General features: G+C 37.1%; 1 protein-coding gene across 7 annotated transcripts in view; it reads left to right on the top strand.

Annotated features, from left to right (window-relative positions):
• Window positions 1-19,690, top strand: part of LOC136854492 (protein split ends-like) — a 31,885-nt gene extending 12,195 nt beyond the window's left edge. Inside the window, exons 1-3 of one of the 7 annotated variants that reach the window (XM_067130795.1) lie at window positions 2,528-2,952; window positions 13,137-13,247; window positions 15,266-19,690. In XM_067130795.1, coding sequence (XP_066986896.1) covers window positions 15,319-18,984 — 3,666 coding nt within the window. In that variant the 5' untranslated portion in view covers window positions 2,528-2,952; window positions 13,137-13,247; window positions 15,266-15,318 and the 3' untranslated portion in view covers window positions 18,985-19,690. Of the gene's footprint in view, window positions 1-2,527; window positions 2,953-3,397; window positions 3,476-5,528; window positions 5,613-13,136; window positions 13,248-15,265 lie in introns of those variants that run through there. The other 6 variants (XM_067130796.1, XM_067130798.1, XM_067130799.1 and 3 more) reach the window with 6 other exon arrangements.
• The last annotated feature ends 4,987 nt before the right edge of the window (window positions 19,691-24,677 follow it).

Below are 24,677 nucleotides of genomic sequence, written 5' to 3'. Positions count from 1 at the left end.
GTGCGCGATTCACCTTTTATCATTATCATTACAGGCTTCTCTTTCTACCGAGTTCATAATAACAGTGCAAGCAAAAAAAAAAAAAAAAAAAAAAAACGCGTCTCAGGTTAAGCAGATAAGGGAAAATGTATTTTAGAATTGAGATTCAGATCTATTTTTCTGTGAAACTGAATTTTTGTCGTTGATATTTTTTTTTATGGGTGCGAGATTTTTCCACATTCTTTCTCCTAGATATCGTTCAAGACAGAAATTAAGGTTTTGCAGAGACCATATTATTCACGACCCACCAGTGGAAATTGTTCAAAACGTGGGTTTTTATTATTTTTTCTTGGGTTATATCTATGTTTTCGTTTGGTTTGGTCTCAGAAGTGTGTTAAAAATTTAAAGGTAGTTTTAAGGTTTAATAGAGTTTTATTTATTTATTTTTTTATAGGTATTAAGAGAGAACTTTAAAAAAAAAACTAGCATGAAAGTTATAGGTCTAGAAAGTAGATTCGGATTTTCTCTCTCTCTCTCTCTCTCTCTCTCTCTCTCTCTCTCTCTCTCTCTCTCTCTCTCTCTCTCTCTCTCTCGTCAAATACACACTTTATTATATTGTTCAAGTCTGCAAGTTAGATCACAACATGAAAGTACGAAAACTCAGTATCTGAAATTCCAATCGAGCCTCTGCTGTTGTGCATTGTCGATTGTTTGTACAGAACATACGCTCATTCCCATACAATTTCTATCAAGAGAGACAAGGTCTGCCCAACTGGGTGGGGTCGCCCCCACCTGGGGTAACTACGCAGGCGATGACGTGTCTTAGAGGTACCTGCACATTACGGCAATTCACCTGCTGACGCAGTAAGGAGGTAGATAATCTCCGCCTACATGCGGGATTTTGGGGGAAGTGAGCAGACCTCCTCTACGTCAATTATGCTGCCCAACAGTTTCGTTTTCTGTCCAGTCCTGGCCACCATATTTTCGTACGACACTCGACAAGGTACTGGGGAAAGTGAGATGGAAGAAAGAGAATATGAAAGGAGGTGCAGTAAAGGGAACGAAAGGGGCTGCAGCTAGGGGGTCGAAGGCACGCCAGTTTTCAGGATATCAAAATGAATCTCACTGTCATTTTCTTCACTGGGTGACAAGATGCCAGTTTCTGTTTCTGGGACGCATTCCCTCGTGATAATTACCTCATGGTAAATTTAACTATCTACGGTATATAATACTCTCAAATAATATCTGCTTTCATGTGGTATTTGCTTTCAGTATTATTGTACTTTCGAATAATGACGTTTGGAATATTTACTTTCAGGTAACATCTGATGTATATATATTATATATAGTATATATATATGTGTGTATATTTAAATTATATATATGTATATGTATGTATACTACGGTATATATTATGTATAATATATATATAAATATATATATATATATATATATATATATATATATATATATATATATATATATATATATATATATATATATATATATATATACATACATACATACCCTATAATTGTGCGTGTATAGAATCTGCTAACCACTTTTTACCCGATATAGGTTATATATATATATATATATATATATATATATATATATATATATATATATATATATATATATATATATATATATATATATATATGCGTTTGCAAAGTCACGATGACCTCTTAACTGCTCAGTTTCTTAAAGTTTTTTGGAAGCACACCCAAAAATAACAATTATGATGGCGTCCGAAAATACGTGTAAACATATTAGTAACGGGGGGGGGGACGTTAAATTATTCCCGTAAGCACAATAATGTCCAGTTCAAAAGCAATGCACACATTACAAGATAGTGAAAATTGACGGTTGAAATCGTATACAGGCCGTGCTTATGAACACCACTGCCAGACATACGATGTCCCCGACGTCATAAGGGCAATTTAAAAACTTCGTTGTGATTCTTTGAAAGAAGACTATTTGAGAAACAATTATAGTTTTTGAATCAGTAGAGAGAGAGAGAGAGAGAGAGAGATAATTTACAACGCATGTACATTATACTGTAATTTACATTAGTGCAACATTGACACAGTTAATGATAAATGATGTGATTAATGTGAAAAAAACGCAGTCCAGGATTATGAATTATATAACTTACAATTTTTATGAGAGAGTCACCAATCGCTTATGATAATATTTCATCATTTATGAAAAGACGTTTGTAAGCTCAGGTGTTTGTTGGAGAAGTTGGATACGGGATGTGGGGAAAGTTTAACAAGTGACGTGTTGCAATAATCCGGTTTAAACTGCGTTCTAATAAACGGAGTTTTTTTCGCTGTAGGTCCGCGTTAACTCGCGTTAAATAACCTGGCCGAAGATTGATCTCAAATCGATACAATTTGAAATTTTTATTTACCGGTGGCTTTTAATTCCTCCTTGAATTATCGATTGTAAATCGATAAGTCGGAGCTGAAATTGATTGGAGAGAGAGAGAGAGTGAGTACGTGTTAATACGAGATAATAGCCACGAGAACTGACGGTGTTGTTGCTACACGTGGTGCAACCGTGCAGGTTTTCACGTCTCTCTCTCTCTCTCTCTCTCTCTCTCTGTGAGTCATTCCTCGGTGGAAAACGTATCGTACTAAACATGCAAGCCTTGACAGACTTCATATGAGCAGAATAACTGGATACGTTGCGTTGTTGAGACGTTTTCAAACTGGCAAACGAGGTTGTCAAGTGCAAAGTTAAGTGAACCTTAGTTTTACCAGACCACTGAGCCGATTAACAGCTCTCCCAGGGCTGGTCCGAAGGATTAGACTTATTTTACGTGGCTACGAACCAATTGGTTACCTAGCGACGGAACCTACAGCTTATTGTGGAATCCGAACCAAAGTGTTGAATACAATCCGCATGGATATGGGTGCTTATGAGTGTTGTTATAATGCTTATCGCAAACCACCTGCTTAGGCTTAGGTAAGTACCTAAATGTGTCTAGAAATTAAGCGTGCTTTGCAAAATATTTCTCTGGAAACAGACGTGGTTGTTGCGCCATAATACTTCCATGGCATAAAAGCTGTTGCAGTTTAAACATCTGCTTGAATGCCTATTTCTTATACTGTGTGGTCGACAAATTGCCATTTCCGTGCTAAAAAGTACAAAAGCGGTGAAAATTATGTTAATAACCCCGCGGTGAAAATTATGTTAATAACCCCTAACATCTCAATAATTTATTTTCATAAAACTGAAAAGAAAAAAAAAACAGATTTACAACGGAAAACTACGACTTCGCTAACATCATCAAAGTCCACCTGATTAGTAATTCCATTCTCTATTGACAAAATCGCGAGGTGTGGCAATCTGAGGTGACTCATAGTTCGTCTTAGTTTTTGATTAGTCTTAAATTCGGGAAGCTTCCCTCACAACTGGGCCTGGCTCGGAAGGTGCCAGAGTGCCGTCCCCCTTAGTTACGACACTGTTTGTAGCCGATTCACTTCCGGTAGGTTCCTGGACCTGGGAGACGTTTGTTTAGCGGCCTCTGATTGGCTGGTACCGGGAGGTAGGCGGCTCGCTCACTGTCTCATTCATACGTATGTACCTCAGAAAACTAGGAATATGTTTATAATTATATTTCTTCATTTATCTCACGTTTTGAACAAGATAGGAAAGTTTTGGTCGCACCATAGGATTCTGTGTTAATTGTACAACGAAATATGATTTCCTGAAATCAATAAGAGGAAAACACAAGGGAATTACAACGAGTAAAAGTGAAGAGAGAAGCATTTAATTCTTTATACCCGTTTTTACTTCTTACCGGATTTTGCATCACTCACGCGATCGAGATAAAACAAAACTTGTGTTTTCATACAATAAATTCACCCTGAACACTCCGGTGGTTTCAGATTTTAGATGCGTGAGATATGTGAAGACAAAATGAAGATTATGTCTTATCACGGTGCGTCCGTTCTTGACGCATTTGCCAAGGCCAACAGAATTTTAACAGGTTCAACCCACGGGCGCTTGAAATATTCGTCGTATGCGCATCCATGCCGTCAATAGGTTCGAAAGAGGTCCGAGACTGATCCTTGGGTCAGTCTGTAGTGAACCGGGCAGATGGTCGGACGTCCAATAGAAAGCTCTCGCACCAACTTGTCCTTTTGCGCACTTTAGCTTATTTTTTTTTTCTTAAATTTACATATATGATTATTGAGAGGTCACCATTGTATAAATAATTTACATATGTGATTATTGAGAGGTCGCCGTTGTATAAATATAAATCGATTCCGTCATATATGATAACGGTAATAATAATAACACAATAATAATTATAATAATAATGATAATAATATGAAGAGTATAATTATAATAACAATAATAATAATAATTATAACAATATTATTATTATACTTTTGATATTAATATCAAAAGTATAATAATAATAACAACAACAGTATAATTAAATGTGATTATGAATAAGCAGTTAGAGAGAGAGAGAGAGAGAGAGGACGCGTGTCTCAGTCGAACCTAGTGACGTCACAATAACATCGGCTATCCGAGTAGCCTACGCGGTCGACCTGTTAAATTCTGTTGGCCTTTATCTGCAAAACACTGCGTTGGTCCTCTCGAATAGCCGTTGGTAATGTGATCGTGGTATCGAAATTTGTCGTACAGGCTTGGTAGAGTCGGAACATCTGCTGCATGACATACTTTTAACTGGTCCACAATTGCCGATCAGTCATCTTCGTGGACGGTGGCGCCTCATAGCTGACGCGGGTGAAAGCTCCAGTTAGCGACTATAGGATGAGACTGGACTTTAGCGTTCGTTTTCTGCTTCCCGAAAAATAATAAAGAAAGGGGAGTACATTGCTTTTGCAAAGTTGAATTCTTCTATGAACGTGTTGAATGTCATTTTAATTTAGCTGCAGAGTGGACGTGTAGAAGACATTTTGGTGATAGCAGATAGTCTAGACATATATATGAGTTTTATGTGCTTATTCATTTTGTATAGTTTGTTGACAACAAGTGCATTGTCATTAGTATGTATATATTCATAAAATGTATATCTTGTAACATAGGGACATTTCTTCGTGGAAACAAGAATATTCAGTATTGATTCAATCTCAACACAAATGGGCATAGGTAAAGAAGATGTTTATATAGTATTTGTATGTAGCACTTGAATTATATTATTTCACTTCAGCAAGATGAGTGATTCATATGCTATATAGCTGTCAGTTTAAAGGTGAATATGCTACATGTGAAAGCTTGTAGGCCTAAATATGATAATAAAAAGGCAGCTGATAGTTCTGAAATCACAACTTCCCCCCCCCCCCGACACCACCACCACCACCATCACCCCACCTGACACCACCCACAGTCTTCCATCTGCAGTGTTAATTCTGTAGTGGAGCGTCCGTTCAATCGCCTGCTTATCTCTTGTTCAGATCTTACCAAGATAACACTGATAAAAGTAGTGGGCTTTTATCTCTTCAGCGGTATCTGATAAGGAGAACTGACACCATTTTGTCTCCCTGTCTGCCCATGTCCACCGTTAAAATACTATACCAGAGACGTCGCTGACAAATTTGTGTGATTGTGCTCTTAGCAGATTTCTCCACATAGCCTAAGTGTTGAAGGTTAGAGTCCTAATCTTTATTTAGTTGTTTAAATGTAAGTCACCCTCATGCAGTGGACTTGAGTTAGATTTGACTGGGCTTTATGCTTTTAACTATAAGCCAGATACTGAAAGTTCTGTTTATTGTAAAGCAAGCACTGATTTGCAGGCATTGCCGCGTCTTAACATTCAGTGTCCAGAGAATCCCTGGATCTTGTGTTTGTGTTGCATATATTGACATGAAATTTATTTTTGTTGGGAATCTGACCTTATTTAATATGAAAACTTGATTTGTTTCTCTGGGATAAGAACCTTCACTCTCATAAATGGAGTATTCCAGCGCATCTTGTGTCTTTGTTGGTATTGACTATGCAACAAAAGCCTATTGGGTAGGGTCATGTACCGTTCCGACCTCTGTTGGCCTACCCCGGCCATTGTGTTCATAGGGAAGGCGCTCGGGTGAAGCATGTCGTAAACATGCCGGCAACATGTCACATACAATATACAGCCATTACTTTATATTTGTCTCTTGCCTGTTGAGTGCTGCCATGTTGAAGTGAAAGGCGAAATCGCATTGATCATTTCTTGATTTACTTGTGGTTTTACCAGTGATTTCTTTTCCTTTTTCTGACACGTGGTAATTTTATTAAGGTTTTATACCCCCTCCATTTCAGTTCTTCCTCGACAAATGCACAAAATTTCTTTCGCTTTCTGAATACTTTCCTTTGTGAAGCATATCCTCTGTGGAGCATATTAATATTATCAGTGATATCATTATTGGGCCAACATAATTAGGAAACAGGGTAAGAAGCTTACATTTCCGCGCCCCGAAAAAAAATATATAGGGAAGAAACAACATTAAACTCGTTAATTGGTGGTAGAGTACAACAAATAATCGATGGGTAACTCTCAATAAATAGTAAGCAAAAAAAAAAAAAAAAATTGACACCATCAGAAGGTTAAGCGTCTCTCTCTCTCTCTCTCTCTCTCTCTCTCTCTCTCTCTCTCTCTCAAGTCAATTTTGATTAAAAAAACGAAATGTTCCATTACACCCCAAACATCTCATCGTGTCTGGATTTTTTTAATGCATAAATGTGAATACACGTTTTCATTTTTATTTCGTACATAAATGTGAATACGACAGAATATTATTTTGAAGCAAAAGTTTCACCCTAGAATAACGGCTTATGAAGGCTCAGGCATTTCGAAAGTCATCGCTCTTGGTGTTGCGAGACGTGGAAGAGATTCAACTGATTGCAAGCAGATTACTTGCGTTTGTATAAGAGATCCTGACATGAGAATAATGTTAAATGAGGGAAACACGTACGTTATTTTTACACATTCGTCATATCCTGTTTGTGGCTTTGAATGTCTCGGTCGTCATTTCCGGTATCAGAAACTAGAAGTGATGACTCAGGCAGATGCCGAAATGGTGACTCAGGCATATACCACTAGATACTGAAATGATGACTCAGGAAGGTACAGGCGACAGCTTGACACAGGAAGATACAATCAGACAGGGAATGATGACAGGCAGATAATCAGAAACAGGAAATGATGACAGGCAGATAATCAGAAACAGGAAATGATTACACAGGCAGATAGTCAGATACAGGAAATGATGACACAGGCAGATAATCAGAAACAGGTAATGATGACAGGCAGATAATCAGAAACAGGAAATGACAGGCAGATAATCAGAAACAGGAATTGATGACAGGCAGATAATCAGAAACAGGAAATGATGACAGGCAGATAATCAGAAACAGGAAATGATGACACAGGCAGATAGTCAGGAACAGGAAATGATGACAGGCAGATAGTCAGAAACAGGAAATGATGACAGGCAGATAATCAGAAACAGGAAATGATGACACAGGCAGAGATCAGTCAGGAAATGATGACAGGCAGATAATCAGAAACAGGAAATGATGACACAGGCAGATAATCAGAAACAGGAAATGATGACACAGGCAGATAGTCAGAAACAGGAAATGATGACAGGCAGATAATCAGAAACAGGAAATGATGACAGGCAGATAATCAGAAACAGGAAATGATGATACAGGCAGATAATCAGAAACAGGAAATGATGACAGGCAGATAATGAGAAACAGGAAATGATGACAGGCAGATAATGAGAAACAGGAAATGATGACAGGCAGATAATCAGAAACAGGAATTGATGACAGGCAGATAATCAGAAACAGGAAATGATGACAGGCAGATAATCAGAAACAGGAATTGATGACAGGCAGATAATCAGAAACAGGAAATGATGACAAGCAGATAATCAGAAACAGGAAATGATGACAGGCAGATAGTCAGAAACAGGAAAATGACAGGCAGAGGATAATCAGAAACAGGAAATGATGACAAGCAGATAATCAGAAACAGGAAATGATGACAGGCAGATAATCAGAAACAGGAAATGATGACAGGCAGATAATCAGAAACAGGAAATGATGACAGGCAGATAATCAGAAACAGGAAATGATGACAGGCAGATAATCAGAAACAGGAATTGATGACAGGCAGATAATCAGAAACAGGAAATGATGACACAGGCAGATAGTCAGAAACAGGAAATGATGACAGGCAGATAATCAGAAACAGGAAATGATGACAGGCAGATAATCAGAAACAGGAAATGATGACAGGCAGATAATCAGAAACAGGAAATGATGACAGGCAGATAATCAGAAACAGGAAATGATGACAGGCAGATAATCAGAAACAGGAATTGATGACAGGCAGATAATCAGAAACAGGAAATGATGACTGGCAGATAATCAGAAACAGGAATTGATGACAGGCAGATAATCAGAAACAGGAAATGATGACAGGCAGATAATCAGAAACAGGAAATGATGACAGGCAGATAATCAGAAACAGGAAATGATGACAGGCAGATAATCGGAAACAGGAATTGATGACAGGCAGATAATCAGAAACAGGAAATGATGACAGGCAGATAATCAGAAACAGGAAATGATGACAAGCAGATAATCAGAAACAGGAAATGATGACAGGCAGATAGTCAGAAACAGGAAATGACAGGCAGATAGTCAGAAACAGGAAATGACAGGCAGATAGTCAGAAACAGGAAATGATGACAGGCAGATAATCAGAAACAGGAAATGATGACAGGCAGATAATCAGAAACAGGAAATGATGACAGGCAGATAATCAGAAACAGGAAATGATGACAGGCAGATAATCAGAAACAGGAAATGATGACAGGCAGATAATCAGAAACAGGAAATGATGACAGGCAGATAATCAGAAACAGGAAATGATGACAGGCAGATAATCAGAAACAGGAAATGATGACAGGCAGATAATCAGAAACAGGAAATGATGACAGGCAGATAATCAGAAACAGGAAATGATGACAGGCAGATAATCAGAAACAGGAAATGATGACAGGCAGATAATCAGAAACAGGAAATGATGACACAGGCAGATAATCAGAAAGAGGAAATGATGACAGGCAGATAGTCAGAAACAGGAAATGATGACAGGCAGATAATCAGAAACAGGAAATGATGACAGGCAGATAATCAGAAACAGGAAATGATGACAGGCAGATAATCAGAAACAGGAAATGATGACAGGCAGATAATCAGAAACAGGAAATGATGACAGGCAGATAATCAGAAACAGGAAATGATGACAGGCAGATAATCAGAAACAGGAAATGATGACAGGCAGATAACCAGATACTGGAAATGATGACAGGTAGATAATCAGAAACAGGAAATGATGACAGGCAGATAATCAGAAACAGGAAATGATGACAGGCAGATAATCAGAAACAGGAAATGATGACAGGCAGATAACCAGATACTGGAAATGATGACAGGCAGATAATCAGAAACAGGAAATGATGACACAGGCAGATAATCAGAAACAGGAAATGATGACAGGCAGATAATCAGAAACAGGAAATGATGACAGGCAGATAATCAGAAACAGGAAATGATGACAGGCAGATAATCAGAAACAGGAAATGATGACACAGGCAGATAGTCAGGAACAGGAAATGATTACAGGCAGATAATCAGAAACAGGAAATGATGACAGGCAGATAATCAGAAACAGGAAATGATGACAGGCAGATAATCAGAAAAATGGAAATGATCAGAAACAGGAAATGACACACAGGCAGATAGTCAGAAACAGGAAATGATAACACGGAATTGTCCTGAATTTTGTTATATATATACACATACAGTATGTATATATATATATATATATATATATATATATATATATATATATATATATATATATATACATATACATACATACATATACATACATATACATATATATACATACATTTATAGGATCGAAGTCCACAAATTTAAATTTTACACAACTCTGTGCCTAGGGCCCCAAAACATATCAATTTGAGAGGTGCTCTTCCCAAGACTGAACGAGCTAAAACTAAAACTGTCAGTCTTCAGTATAACCTGAACGTCTAAATCAACGTAACTAAGTCATCAGCATATATCAGCGTCCACCATTATACCTGAACTAATGTCTAAACACATCCAGGGAGACAAACACGCATCGATCTCGTGTTTACATTCACTCAGAATATCTCTAGTAGCGCCGCATGAATGAATGAGTTTGTATGTATGTATGTATATGTTTATATATATTTATACATATACATATATGTATGTTTGTATATATATATATATATATATATATATATAATATATATATATAAATACATATATAAATTATATACTCACGTAAATTACCGACTCACATCGGGATCGAACCCAAGTCTCTCAAATGAAAGACACGTGGGTTCGATCCCGATGTGAGTCAGAAATATATTTCCGTGAAGCAGGTGTTCATGTGTTGATTAGTTCCGGTATATATGTGAATATATATAATTTATATATGTATGTGTATGTATTTGCATATATATACACATATGTATGTATATACAATCCTTCCTCCCCTTCCCCCCCCCCCCTCCAATAATACTCCCCACCCAAACCTGAGCAAAGTGCCTACGAAACTTATTCCTCCTCAGGTGGGCATGAATCATCTCAATTGTTCTCCTCGTAATGCCCTTAATATTGTTGCATCCGGTACGTTCTAGTTTAGAAGTGTAATAATGGTATTTAATAATAATAATAACTAATATTATCATTACAGTTCACTGGCATTACAAAAAGTACTGTATTAATCCGTCAGATTTTTAAATAATAATAATAAATTTCGCATTTACTCAACAGGTATTCTACTACAATATTACGTCTACTACAGGGCAATATCAAGTAGAATACCTAGTCATACCCTTTCTCCTCAGCTCTCTAACTCAGACTGGCTGCTGTTCACTTATCTGAATAAGCAACAAAATAACTCAGTCTTGCGTTAGGACTCTTGAATCACCTTTTATAACCGGAATGTGACCTAAATTCGTTGTTTGCTCTGTTTAATCAACTCTTTATTAAGCTACCTGGGTGATAAAGCAACTGGCTTAAAAACAAACAAATTAAAGTTTATACGTGTATCAGTTCCTCGTTGGACGAGTCGGTAGAGTTCTCGGCTAGCACTCTGCTAGGCCCGAGTTCGAGTCTCCGGCCGGCCAATGGAGAATTAGGGGAATGTATTTCTGGTGATAGAAATTCATTTCTCGTCATAATGTGGTTCGGATTTCACAATAAGCAGTAAGTCCCGTTGTTAGGTAACCAATTGGTTCTTAGCCACGTAAAATAAATCTAATCCATCGGGCCAGCCCTAGGAGAGCTGTTAATCAGCTCAGTGGTCTGGTTAAACTAAGGTATACTTTTCTCCGGGTATCAAATTTTAAAAATACGTCTCGTTTTCTAGGTTTAGTTACTATAAATACTGCGAAGTACCTGAAAAAACAAATCACATCAACTACACAACTCCGTAAATTAATTCTCTCTCTCTCTCTCTCTCTCTCTCTCTGTCATTGAAGAAGCGATCATGTTAAAATATGGATCCAAATTCATGATTCTTAATTTTGATTTTAGGGAAATTCTCTCTCTCTCTCTCATTCGAAAAATCCCTACAATCTTTGTTCTCTCTCTCTCTCTCTCTCTCTCTCTCTCTCTCTCTCTCTCGGGGTCATTGAAGGTTATTTAAAAGATGGGCAAGTTCATGATTCTTAATTTTCTATATTCATCCTAGATCACGATGCTTTATTTTTTTTTTTTCCCAGAAAACCAGTCACAACAGCCTGGTCTTTATTTTTTTCCCGAAGAAAAGTCACAACAGCCTGGTCTATCTCGAAGAGAAACAGGCTCAACACCAGTAAATAATTCGTGGGGAAGACGCAACAGCATTTGCTGTGTACTCTTGTCCCACGACATAAACAAGAGGTGACCGGTTGTGGACAGCTCGGGTTTTGATTCCCACAAGTCAGAGAGAGAGAGAGAGAGAGAGAGATATTGTTAAAAGTCATTGGGTCGTTTTTGGATGTTTTTTTTTTTTTTTTTTTTTTTTTTGAGAGAGAGAGAGAGAGATTCTTTCTTTTAAATAAAGACTTGTGTAAAAATTCTTCGAAAATTTAAGAGTGAGAGAGAGAGAGAATTTCGTTAAAACCAACGAACGATGGAAAACAAGACGTCAAAAGATCCGGTGTTCTAACAATGATTTTTTTTTTTTTTTTTTTTTTTTTTTACTTGGAAATATAACTTCCTTCACTCGTTGAATTCTAATAAGGAAAAATATCTTAAAATAATCTTTAAAAAAATAACTTAAAACAAGGAAAAATATCCACATATCCATAAAGTTTATTACCACCTATACTCCTTATATCCAGAAAAACTACCGAAATGTAATAAGGAAAAATATCTTTAAAATCTTTAAAAAAATCTTAAAATATCTTAAAATACGGAAAAATATCCACATATTCATCCATAAAGTTTATAAACCCTTGTACTCCTTAGATCCATAAAAAAAGACCGAATTATAATAATAGAAATATCTTAAACTAATCTTTTAAAAATCTTAAAATGACTTAAAATAAGAAAAAAATATCCAAATATTTAATATAATGTTTATTAATCCTTATATTCCATAGATCAAAAAACGACCGAACTATAATAAGGAAAAATATCTTGAAATAGTATTAAGAAAATATCTTAGCATATCTTAAAATGGGGAAAGATATCCACACATTTATCCATAAAGTTTATTACCACGTATACTCCATAGATCCATAAAAAAGAACCGAATTATATAAAGGAAAAATATCTTGAAAACATATTTTTCCACATAATCCTCGTATTTATCCATAAAGTTTATTAATTTTTATACTCCACAGATCCATAAAAAAGCTTCCGACGCTAAAAAAAAAGAACATAAATCCATACAATTCCGAGCACAGACAGAACAGAACCAGTCGCCCTACATGACCTACACATATTTACAAAAAGAAACTAAAAAAAAAAAAAAGGTGATTTCACAAGGAAATGCTGAACGAATAGACCCACCTGCTACCTTTGATGAATGAGAATTGTTTTAACCCAGAATTCTCTTCCTCTCTTAGGTTGAAGAAGAAGGAGATCAACAGCAACAATTGGAAGAAGAAGAAGAAGACGTAGAAGAAGAGAAGAAGGAACGGTAAAACCCCACATCCGTCACAGGTAGAGTTTTCAAGGTAAAACAACAGCTACCTCTCTCTCTCTCTCTCTCTCTCTCTCTCTCTCTCTCTCTCTCTCTCTCTCTCTCTCTCTTTCGCCATTTCCTTACGCAATTATATCGGTATTCAGTAGCGTATTTATTTATAAGTTCATGATCGAATATTTTATATGCCGATTGTAATGTAACTGTTACGAACGTTACCTATGCACGAGTTATACAAGTAACTTCATGGTATGAGAAATCTATTAAATTTATTTATATATGCAGTATATATAATATATATATATGCATGTATGTATGTATATATATATATATATATAATATATATATAGTTTTATATATAAAAATATATATATTTATAAATAAGAAAATATAATATAGGTTGTCTATTTTCCTGTATTTATACCAGCGTGGGGGTATTAAAATTGTGGAAAGAATTCCCCCCCCAATATATAATTGAGTTTTTTAATATATTTTTATTATGTTTATGTGGGAGTATTCATTGCATTTTTTTTGCTTTAGTTTAGTTTAGGAAATCCATTTTCTTCAAGTGAGACAGGCAACAATTGAAATCATTTCTCAACTTATATTATTATAATATATACAGAGATGAAATTAATCACAGATTCCTTTCAAAACATAATCTTGTCTTTATTGTATTATGTCTAAAAAAAAACTATTAAGAATTTCCCTCTCTCTCTCTCTCTCTCTCTCTCTCTCTCTCTCTCTCTCTCTCTCTCTCTCTCTCTCTCTCTCTCTCTCTCTCTCTTTTGTGAGAGCTTATGCAGACTCCATAACAAGTAATCTTCAAGAAAGATGTGTATCGACCCGTTTATATCAGTAGATTTTTCCTTATTTGTCAGAAATGGATTCAAATTTAACTTAAAAATGAAGTAAGATTAAGCTAAATGCCAGTTACTTAAATTAAATTAATTTATGATTCTCGCTTAGCTTAATTGATCCTTTTTCTTGATCATTAGTTCTAAAAAGCTATTTATCTTATAGATCACAACATATATATATACATATACATATACACATATTACATATGTATAATGGGTATGGAATAAAAAAGAACTGAACTGGCTTGAACTGAGCGTACTCACACTCACACACATACATATATATATATATGTATGAATGTGTGTATGTATATTGTATATGTTTGTTCAGTTCAATTCAGTTCAGCTCTTTATACCACACAGTATTCATATGTGAAAAATGACAGAGGTGTGAAGTACACTAGAGTCAGAATATGCAGTTATTGACGTAAATACATTATTGGTTAATTACACTCACTTGTATGTCTTCATATTGCTTAAAAAAAAAAAAAAGACATCACACAAAATCTCCTTCAAACTTCAGTCACATCATCTGTGTAAAATTCGTATTCACATTTACAATCAACTAATATTACAGCATTACATTAAAAAGTCAGGAAATGTAAATAGGATAATAAATCAATGCAAGTGAACTGTACACATGGCAAGATTCTCTCACTGTTTTTCATTATTTTGAATCCAACAAAGCCTTGCAATAATGGCATCTTTATTATTATATGATTAAGAACCTACATCGTGAAATGCTTTTAAAAGTTCAGACTAGCCGGAAGAAACGAGAATAGTCTTTGGCATAAAGTTGTGAATTAGGTACATGAAATTAGCGGACTGTTGACAAGGCTTTTTCAGAATCAGAGAGTCAACCTACAAGAACATAAACAATTGTGATTATCAGTTTTCATTAGCAATATTAACAGGATTTTCCCCTTCACAGTATCTGTGATAGGTTTAGACTTTGGCATCTCTCCAGTGTTTCGGCCAAGAATGAAACTGATATGACCGAGTTTTTTTTTTTTTTTTTACTTGAAGAACCATCACTGAATTGCTGAATGTACATAAAGCGATAAAATTAGTATACAGAAATGTTTTATTGGTTCCTTATTCCTTAAGTGTATCAAAGAGTTTGCTTACTTGTAATTGTACTTTAGTGGTTAATATTTAACAAGTAAATATTTACTAGTTTTTTTTTTTTCAGGAGACTAATTCAGACATTGGAAATTGTGCGCCAAAAAATTAGAGGGGAAACAGATGATGGTTGCAGATCTCCAATCTAAGAACCCCCCTCTTAAATCTTTATTGAATCTGAACGAGGCAAAAGCAGCACAGGGTGGTCAGGGCTCAGACTCATGTAGCGTGCCACTTTCAGCTAGCTTGGAGGCTAACTCTTCACAGCCCAGTACAAGTTTTCAAGTCTCTAGACCATTACGACAGTCCGAACAGGTACCCCCTAATGCTTCTGCATCCGGACTGCAAAGCCAAAATGACCAAGTTGGGCGGCAACAGCAGTCTCCAGTGATGGATTTCGAAGAAATTGAATTATTTCTTCATACAATACAACACCAGTTACAATCCTCGCAGAATGAAAAAAACAGTGCACAGGCGGCTGTCCACTACAGACGAAGTCAGCAACCGAGTCATCGTTCTTGTGAACATATTAAAGAAGATGCTGAAGTTATGTGTCTTACTGAAGTAAGAGCAGTGCAGTCCCACAAAAGAACTCAAAGCCAGCAGTCATTACCAAGAGATGAGGCAAATAAGGCATGTCAAACAGTGCAGCAGCAGCAGCAGCAGAACTTAAGTAGAACTCCATTACCTAAACAAACAAACACCACTACCCACAATCTTCAGACACTACAGTATCTTGCACAGCAGTCTTCTCATTGTCCTCAGAATCAAGGACAAGCTCATACGAATCCAGCTCAAAGTCATCAGTTTCCACAGCATTCTCGGCCACAGCACGATATCCAGAGGTCTCAGAATCTTGAGCAAATACTTAAGAATACAACTCCGAGCTTTCAGGCACCACCACAGCATTCTCCACAGCGGCTGTGTGCACAAAGGCCTCAGAATCCTCAGGAAAATCATCTGTCACGGCATCCTCAGCCACCTCATTTTCAAAGACTTCAGCAAGTACATAACAGTGCTGGTCATAATGTGCATCCACCATTGGGTTCTCCACAGCCCCTTGACCAAAGGATCCACAATGCCTACCAAGTACAAAATCCTGCTCAACATAATAATAATGTTCAGTCACCACAACAGCATCTTCATCGGACTACGCTTCCTCCGCCACCCTACAGTGGTCATCGTTTCCCACCCCCACAGGATTCACCACAGCCACATTTTCAAAGACCTCTGAATCCTCAGAATCTTAAACCGTCACATCATTCTCAGTATGACAGATCCATGAAAGAGCACCCTAACAGTCAACACACTCAGCAAAAACCACAAGTGCTATCACCATTGCCGTTACAAACTCAACAGAGTCCTGGTCAGGCATATCAGGATGCCGTACGAAGACAACTCTTATTGAAAAAATTGCAGAGACCTCTGGAGTCCCCAGTTTACTCACACCAAAGACCCAATTATGTGAATCAGGCTCCACTTTTTCGGGCACCATTGTTGCCCAAGCAAAGGTATCAGCAACCCAATATATTTGCAAAAAGTACTCAGGGAGCACCCTCTTCCATCCAACAACTGCCGTCAGCTCAGGGCCGTGAACAGGTTCACATTGGTAATCTTAATCAGTGTAATGCATCTCAAAGATCACCTAATGGTAGCAATTCTAAAAATATGCATCAAAGTGGTGGTCAAGATCAGAGAATCTGTGGTCTTAACAGCACTGTGAATTGTATAGGTTCAAAGAACACTTATTTTCAATCCGACTCTCAAGATTCTCCTCAACAGAACGGAGAGCCACAAGCGACTCAACCTCAAGTATCCCCTATAAATTTCCAGGTAAATTGGCAAAATCTTCCAGCGATTGCAGTGGAAATTAATAAAACAAATATACTGTCGAGAAATCAGCAAAATTCTGATTCTCTTCCAGAGACATCTTCTGAGTTTACTCATTCTTGCAGTCAGAATAAGGGTGTATGTGATGATACGAAAGTTCAGTTACAACCTAGTACACAAAACGCGGTTGATGATGGAGGGCCATTTCTAAAGATTGTAAAGGAAGAACCATTGAGTGATATGTCAGAAAATTGTATGACAACAAATTGGCAGTGTAATAATACAGGAAAGGAAATAAGTATTAAGGACTCTCTTGATGTTTCAGAGTTCTTTCATCTTGAAGACATTTCTGTTTCAGAGGTTGTTAGTGGTTCTGAGAAGAGGGATTCCTGTAGAGAACCAAGTTTGGAAAGAAATGTAGATATTCTTCCACAGGCCATAATAACACCCCCCCAAACTCCTCCAACACCCATAGCTTCAACATTAGGTAGAAGTACATCACCTGCCTTGAGCATTACTACTCCTCAGGTTATGAAGAAATTGGCTACTCAGGATTATACCCTTGTACATCAGGCAATGGTTGATTGCAGTGCGGAGGAGAATAATGATAACAGTATAGCCATTCCTAACACTGTTTCTCATGTGACTGAAGCTCCCAGTAATAGTTTGCGGGCTCTAAACGATACAGTTCCTCAAAGAAAAAAATCACGAGGGCCAGGTGATTTTCTAAATAGCTCTGCAACAGAAGATACTTCAATTGGTAATTCAGAGATACAAGGCAACAAATCTACAGCAGGAGAAAAATGTTCACTAGAGTCACCAGTTAAATTTTCATCTAAAAACAAGGAAAGGGGTCCAGAAGAAATCACAGGCCTTAAACAGTCATCTGATCTCCATGCAGACCTTGCCACTGATTTATGCTCAACCAGTCGAGGTGATGCTAGTAGGTTAACCAAAAGCCCAGACAATCCTATCCAACTTGTAAGCAACAACAACGTTCCCAAGACGAACAAAAGGCAAGACCAAGAACTGACTTTCAGATGTTCTGAAGAGACGGACAAGGCACATGAGCAATCACGTGTTTTACTTAATAACTCGCAAGAAGAGCAGTCTTGTGTTATGCCAGGTGACTCTCAAGAAAAAATGACAAGTCTGGAGCAAGTAGGCACTTCATCAAAATCCTCAGCTGTAGAGCGCCTGGTAGTATGTTCTACTAACTCATCTACAGTTTATAAGTCTGATGAATATATTTCCCAAGATGAGAAAAATAGTGAAAATCCATATAAGTCTGATGAATATATTTCCCAAGATGAGAAAAATATTGAAAATCCATTGCAGCATGATAGACACAGTGAGGGCAAGAGAAGTTCTAGAGATAATGGTGAAATATCACGGACTGAATATGTAGTAGAGTCTGCAAAATCTGAACCAGTGATTAAGAGCCTTAATTGTTCTCCGCTAGAAAGTTCTTTATCGGAACTCCATGGTATTGTGGAGTATGTGCACGTAACTGATCTCCCAGAGGGACTTGAAACCGGCTCACCCGGGAAAATCAAAGGAGCTCACGATGGTCTGGAAGCTTTCGAAGTCAGTCCTCACGCGTCAGATGTCAAAGAAGAAAAGTGGAACATTGAAGAGAGTAACGTGAACACTAGCGACAGTGAGAGCAGTGATTACGCGTATAAAATCTTTCTTTCCAGAGATGAAGTTACTGGTAGGGTCGCTAACCCAGAGGTCATTCCAGAGTGTTGCCCGATGTGCTATACAGCCATCTGCCCGTCAAGATTCACAGTCAACACGAACACTTTTGATATGACGACTGTATGCATAGGCTGTGAATTGACTATACTGATGAGTTGGACGTCAGAGGCAGACGCAGGCATTAACAAAAAGCGTCCTTGTCCTAAAAGCAGACGGCATAGTGTCCCGAAACGTCTGAAGTGTCAAGCTGAACAGTGAAAATCCCAGACAAAGAAATGCAGGTTGTTGAGTCTCAATCGATTTGAGGTGAAGTTTATTAGCTGTGGCGAATATTAAAAAACCATTCGAACGTTTTTACTTAACAATTTATTAATGTTATTGATGAAGTGCATTTTTTACTCTCCTGAACATTTCACAGTCGAATGAATTTTTTACTCTCCTGCACATTTCACAATCGAATGATGTCTTGTTTTTTTTTCAAAGTTCCGTAAAGTTACCAGTTTTGGTAGAATTGATCAGAAATTTAACTTGTTAACTGGGGCCTGTCCTGGTGACTTGTTAATGCAATACGCTTATCTGTATCAGATGCTGCATATTTTATACGCTCATATAATATACCAATGTATATTGTGCTGTTTGTCACAGTAGCGATGGAAACATCGCATGTTTGTGTGATATTATTCCTAGAAATTTTTAAGAGCACTTCAGTTTTGTTCACAGGTGCGCCTACAAGTTCAGTGGACTGTGTTAAGGAAACGTTACAACTAAATTTTCTTATGAACGACTCAAACTTAAGGTTATTTCTTTATTTTAAGTTTCATCGTCCATGTGATTAATATCAGTCTAAAAATGTCCATTGTATTGTAATTTGATATCTTTTTTTCTGAGGGCATTTTGTATTTGTGATATGTATATATATATATATATAATGTACATTGTGCGCAATAAATAATTATATTTGAAATTTCTCACCTTTTGTATCCTTTAAGTTTCTTAGTTTTAAAACATGGAAGGTTTTTGCAGTTTTGGTTAGATTATGAATCGGAACGCAACTCACTGATTGAAAATAATTCCTTCCTTGAGGGGTTGGATGGAGTAAAAAAAGTGGACCTAAACTATGTTATTTTTCTATTTATTTATTTAAATTTTTTTTTGTTATTTTATTCTTTATCAGAAAGTTTTCGAAGAGAAAGTCAGTGTCGAGTTGACCATTGATGAGGTAAAATTCTAAATGATTGATTTATTAATGCTCTGGAACCCGTAGGGGGGATAGTACGTCAATGCACCTCACGCGGTGCACTGTAGGCATTACTTAAGGTTCTCTGCAGCGTCTCTTCGACCCCTAACCCCATTTCATTCCTTTTACTGTACCTCCGTTCATATTTCTTCCGCCTTGCTGTCCACCTTCTCTGACATATGTTTCGTAGTGCAAGTGCGAGGCTCACCTGTTACACCGAATGGTTTTATCATAGGTCCCAACGTTGGTACTTTGGCCTAAATTCTGTATTCCATATTGGCGTATTAGCAGGGACAGTGTTGAAGTTTGTAAGTTTGATTTTGTAGAGACTAATCATTGATGATTTGTATTCCCGAAATTCTACAGGTCCTAATATTGAACTAATAGTGATATTAGTGGTTAAGAGCATGCCAAATATACTTGAATGTGAATAGTTAGATACTCTCATTTCAGTTATACGAAATGTATTTGTTTAATACTTAAGACTCAGGTGTTTGCAGCACCTAAATTATACGGGGTCCTAATAACTTCTACTGATATTAGTTATTATACGCGCCAAACATACGTAAGAACAGTTAAATATGCGCATTTCAAATATACACAAAATGTATATTTACACAAACTTTCAGAACTAAGGAGTTGGGAGAGGCTAGATTTTTATTTATACGAAGTAATTTCTAGGTCATTGCTCTGTAAAAACTTGTAACATAACCTTCAGAAGACCATAGTCTTAGGATGAAAGCAGCAACTTCGAAAGCAATCGCAAAAAGCAATGTCGTTACTCTAACCCCGTATATCATATCTTAATAATTCCATAGTCAGATCTCTCGATTTTAAACATTGCTTTTTAGAGTATCTACTCTATACTCGTTATTTATGTCATTTCCATTAAGCTCGTTATTTGTATCATTTCCATTCATTGTCATCAATAGCGCTGCATGACCCTGTGGGTCCCAGGGCTTGGCTTTATGCCTAAATTTCATATTCCATTCCATTCCTTTCCCCGTATATCGCATGAGCAATGATTTCACCGGAAAATTCTGAAGCCGTCAGCTTTAGGGTGGAACCGCGTTGTGCAGAAAACAATAATGTATTGTTAATTATACATATTCATGTGTATAAAAATTATACCACGGGAAACTACTGGCTGTGTAAGGTTAACGTTTCCTGTTGATTAAAATCACAGAGAGAGAGAGAGAGAAACTTTTTAATAACAAGTTTCTACCCTTAAAAGACACGTCGTATAAAGTACAAAAAGGTCAGTGCAGGGAATTGATCTTATAGAGAGAGAGAGAGAGAGAAATTCAATAGCCAGACCCACTGATCATTGATATTTTCCGCAGAGAAAGAGAGTGAGAGAGAGAGACGCAATGGTCATTGATTTCCTCTGCAAATAAAAATCAGCAATGGGTTTAATGACAGGAATATTATTGCACACGGAAATAAGGTTAATAATAACAATAGTAGATCATTCAAACTACTAATAAAAACTTCACTGACCAATATCATCTCTCTCTCTCTCTCTCTCTCTCTCTCATTAGAGTACCCGCATACTAAGCTGTGCGTAACCCGACCCTCAGTTGGGGATCAATATTTGTGTAGTTTTTGCAAATGTCATATACTTCCCGCAGGTGTGTGTGTGTGTTGGCCGGTGGGTGAATTAATTGATTCCCTCAAACTGTATTTTTTATTTCCGCTTTCTAATGATTTAGTCACCTGATGGTCACACTTGTTCTAATCTTTCCTAGATAGCGACTCCCTGTAATCCGGCATGTATCCAGCCGTGTGGCGTGTTTAGTACAAGCCCGTTGGGTATGACCGTTAAAACTTAAACAAAAGGCTGTAAATATCGTAAAGATAATGACCCCCAAGAAATGTTAGCCCTAGATAACGACCCCCGGCAAAATATCATAAAGATAATGACCCTCAAGAAATATTAGTCCTAGATAACGACCCCCGAACTTTGCTGGGGGTCACCATCTAGGAAACATCCACTTTGCGAGTTTAATGTCGCATTTTTGCACCTTTTCTTTCATTAGGCGAAGCGTCAACCTTCTTGTATTCTTTCCTGTTCATGTTGGTGTTAAAATTGATCGCAGCCTTAATAAAAGTTCACTGTAATTTGTTTGACGCAGTCTGCTATGAAGACCGTTTTCTTTGAGATAGGCAGATTGCCCCGTGTATAGCAGTGTAAGCCCGCTTCAGAAGTAAACACGAAGGAGCAAGGTTCTATTTTCCTGACCCTCTGCAGTTTTTACCGTGGTAACTTCCACTAAATGAACATGACAAGGTTATCAAACCTAATAGGCTGCTACCATAGAGATTTGGCGGCAATCACCTGAAGTCAACGAACTAGGCTATGCTTGTTGTGTAGTGGACTATGGTACCCTTGCCACTAATGTGAGTAGCTTTAAAGTGCCTCTGTTATTTTATTTTCGTCAGAATGTCTGAGCTGAGAAGTGTCATTGTGCCACTAAATGGCACTAATTATGTTACTTGGAAAGCCCAGTGTCGGATGGCACTCATTAGGGGGAATGTTTGGAGACTGATTGATGACTCGTAGCCTATCCCAGAACGCAATGATCGGGATAAATATAACAAGGGAATTTCGAAGCGGAATAAGGCATTGGCTGTCATAGTTTTATAGCTGATGATCCAAAATTGCTGTATTTGTTAGGAGATCCAGAAGATCCACAGGTGGTCTGGAGGAAATTTTCCAACCAGTTTCAGAAAAAAACCTGGTCAAATAAATTAGCTTTAAAGAGTAAAATTTTTGATGCCAATAATAAGTTGATTGCTTTTGCAGAGAAAAAAAGGTACTTTGTATTATTTAAAATGTGCAAAAACTGATCACAAGAGTAACGTTGTCTGTAATGAGGTTAGTCCTGATGAAAATATGTGGCATAGAAGGTGTGGCCATTTAGGTGTTGATAACTTCAGGCTGTTAGTGAAAGAAGGTTTGGTAGATGGTTTGAAATTTGATGTTAATAAAGATTTGGAGTTTTGTGGAACACGTACGAAAGGAAAAATTAAGAAAACTCCCTTTCCATGTAATAAAAATGAAGTTGTTAGATATAGAGAACCACTTGATTTAATTCACAGTGATGATGTGTGTGGAAAAATTAATGAGAAATCCTTGGGTAAGTGTGAGTATTTTGTAACTTTTATTGATGATGCAACTCGATATGGAGATCGTTTTCTATGAGATAGGCTGATTGCCCCGTGACTTTGTAAAGCAGTGTAAGCCCGCTTCAGAAGTGAACCCATGAAGTTTTTACCATGGTAACTACACTAAATGACCATAACAAGGTTATCGAACCTAATAGTTGGTTCGATAATTATTATTATTATTATTATTATTATTATTATTATTATTATTATTATTATTATTATTATTATTATGTTGGTTCAATTATGACAATGATAATGGAGCACCAGAATCGTAGACCAGGCAACGGACTGCCGACGCCTACGGCCTCTCGAGGCACTACATATTTTGAAAAAAAAAAAAAAAAAGCCAAACATAACACGTTGAAGGAAGCCGAATTCCTCCCTACAACATTAAGGAGAAATTTAAGAAATCGGCCTAGGCCAAACACTGACGAGAGTGAGAGAGGAAGAGAGAGAGAGAGAGAGAGAGAGAGAGAGAGAGAGAAAGTGACAATGAGAGAGAGAAAAAGGAAAAGAGAGAGAGGAAGAGAGAGAGAGAAAGTGACAAAGAAAGAGAAAAAGTGAAAGAGGAGAGAGAGAGAGAGAGAGAATGAGAATGAAGAGAGAGAAAGAGAAGGAGAGACAGAGAAAGATGAAGAGAGAGAGAAAGGGAGAATGAGAGAGAAAGAGAAGGAAGGTAGAGAGAGAGAGAGAGAGAGAGAAAGGGAGAATAAGAATGAAAGAGAGAGAGAGATAGAAAGGGAGAACGAGAATGAAAGAGAGAAAGAGGAGGCGTGATAGAGAGAGAGAGAGAGAAAGAGAAGAAGAAAAAGAAAGCGAGCCAGCCTACACGAGCGATCTATAACCCAGTCTATAACAGCCACTCCCAAATTCCAATAGCGATTAGGCCCAGAAGATCTCAACGCCTCGGGGGAACCAACATCACCAAAACGCAGCTGAATAACCGACCCCGGGAACAGCACACTCACACCCCTACCCCAGGTTGCTATGCACACCCATCTAACCTGCATGACATTTCATTCACTCTTTGAAAATAGACGCCAGAACGCGTTTGAAACGTCAAAGGAAATAAACCTAAGAAAATATAAATCTTGTATGTCCATGGGAACCTGATTTACCAACTACTTGCTGATGAAAAAAAAAGATAAGAAGAATAGAGAAGACTCTGTATAAATTAAATGCCGTGGAAACAGCTGTAATATTATTATTATTATTATTTTATTATTATTACGTTGGTTCAGTAGTAATAATGATAATAAAGGTCATAATGGTAAGAATTATGGGGTAACGATGGTAGTTATTGCTACACTATTATTATTGTTGCTATCGAAAATAATCGCTGTTTCTGTCATGCAATTTATATAGTATTTTCTATATTTAATATCTTCTTTTCATCGGCGTGAAGCTGGGATATCAAGTTTCCAAAGGACATAGAAAGTTTTCTCGTTATTTCAAATTAACCTTGTCACCTTCTACTGCAGAAGGTGACAAGATTAATTTGATAATTTATGATAAAAATATGAAAATGAGCCAGTCATTGCTT

Source organism: Macrobrachium rosenbergii, chromosome 29, assembly GCF_040412425.1.
Source record: "Macrobrachium rosenbergii isolate ZJJX-2024 chromosome 29, ASM4041242v1, whole genome shotgun sequence".
NCBI lineage: Eukaryota > Metazoa > Arthropoda > Malacostraca > Decapoda > Palaemonidae > Macrobrachium > Macrobrachium rosenbergii.
This window is presented reverse-complemented; position numbering and strand designations above follow the sequence as displayed.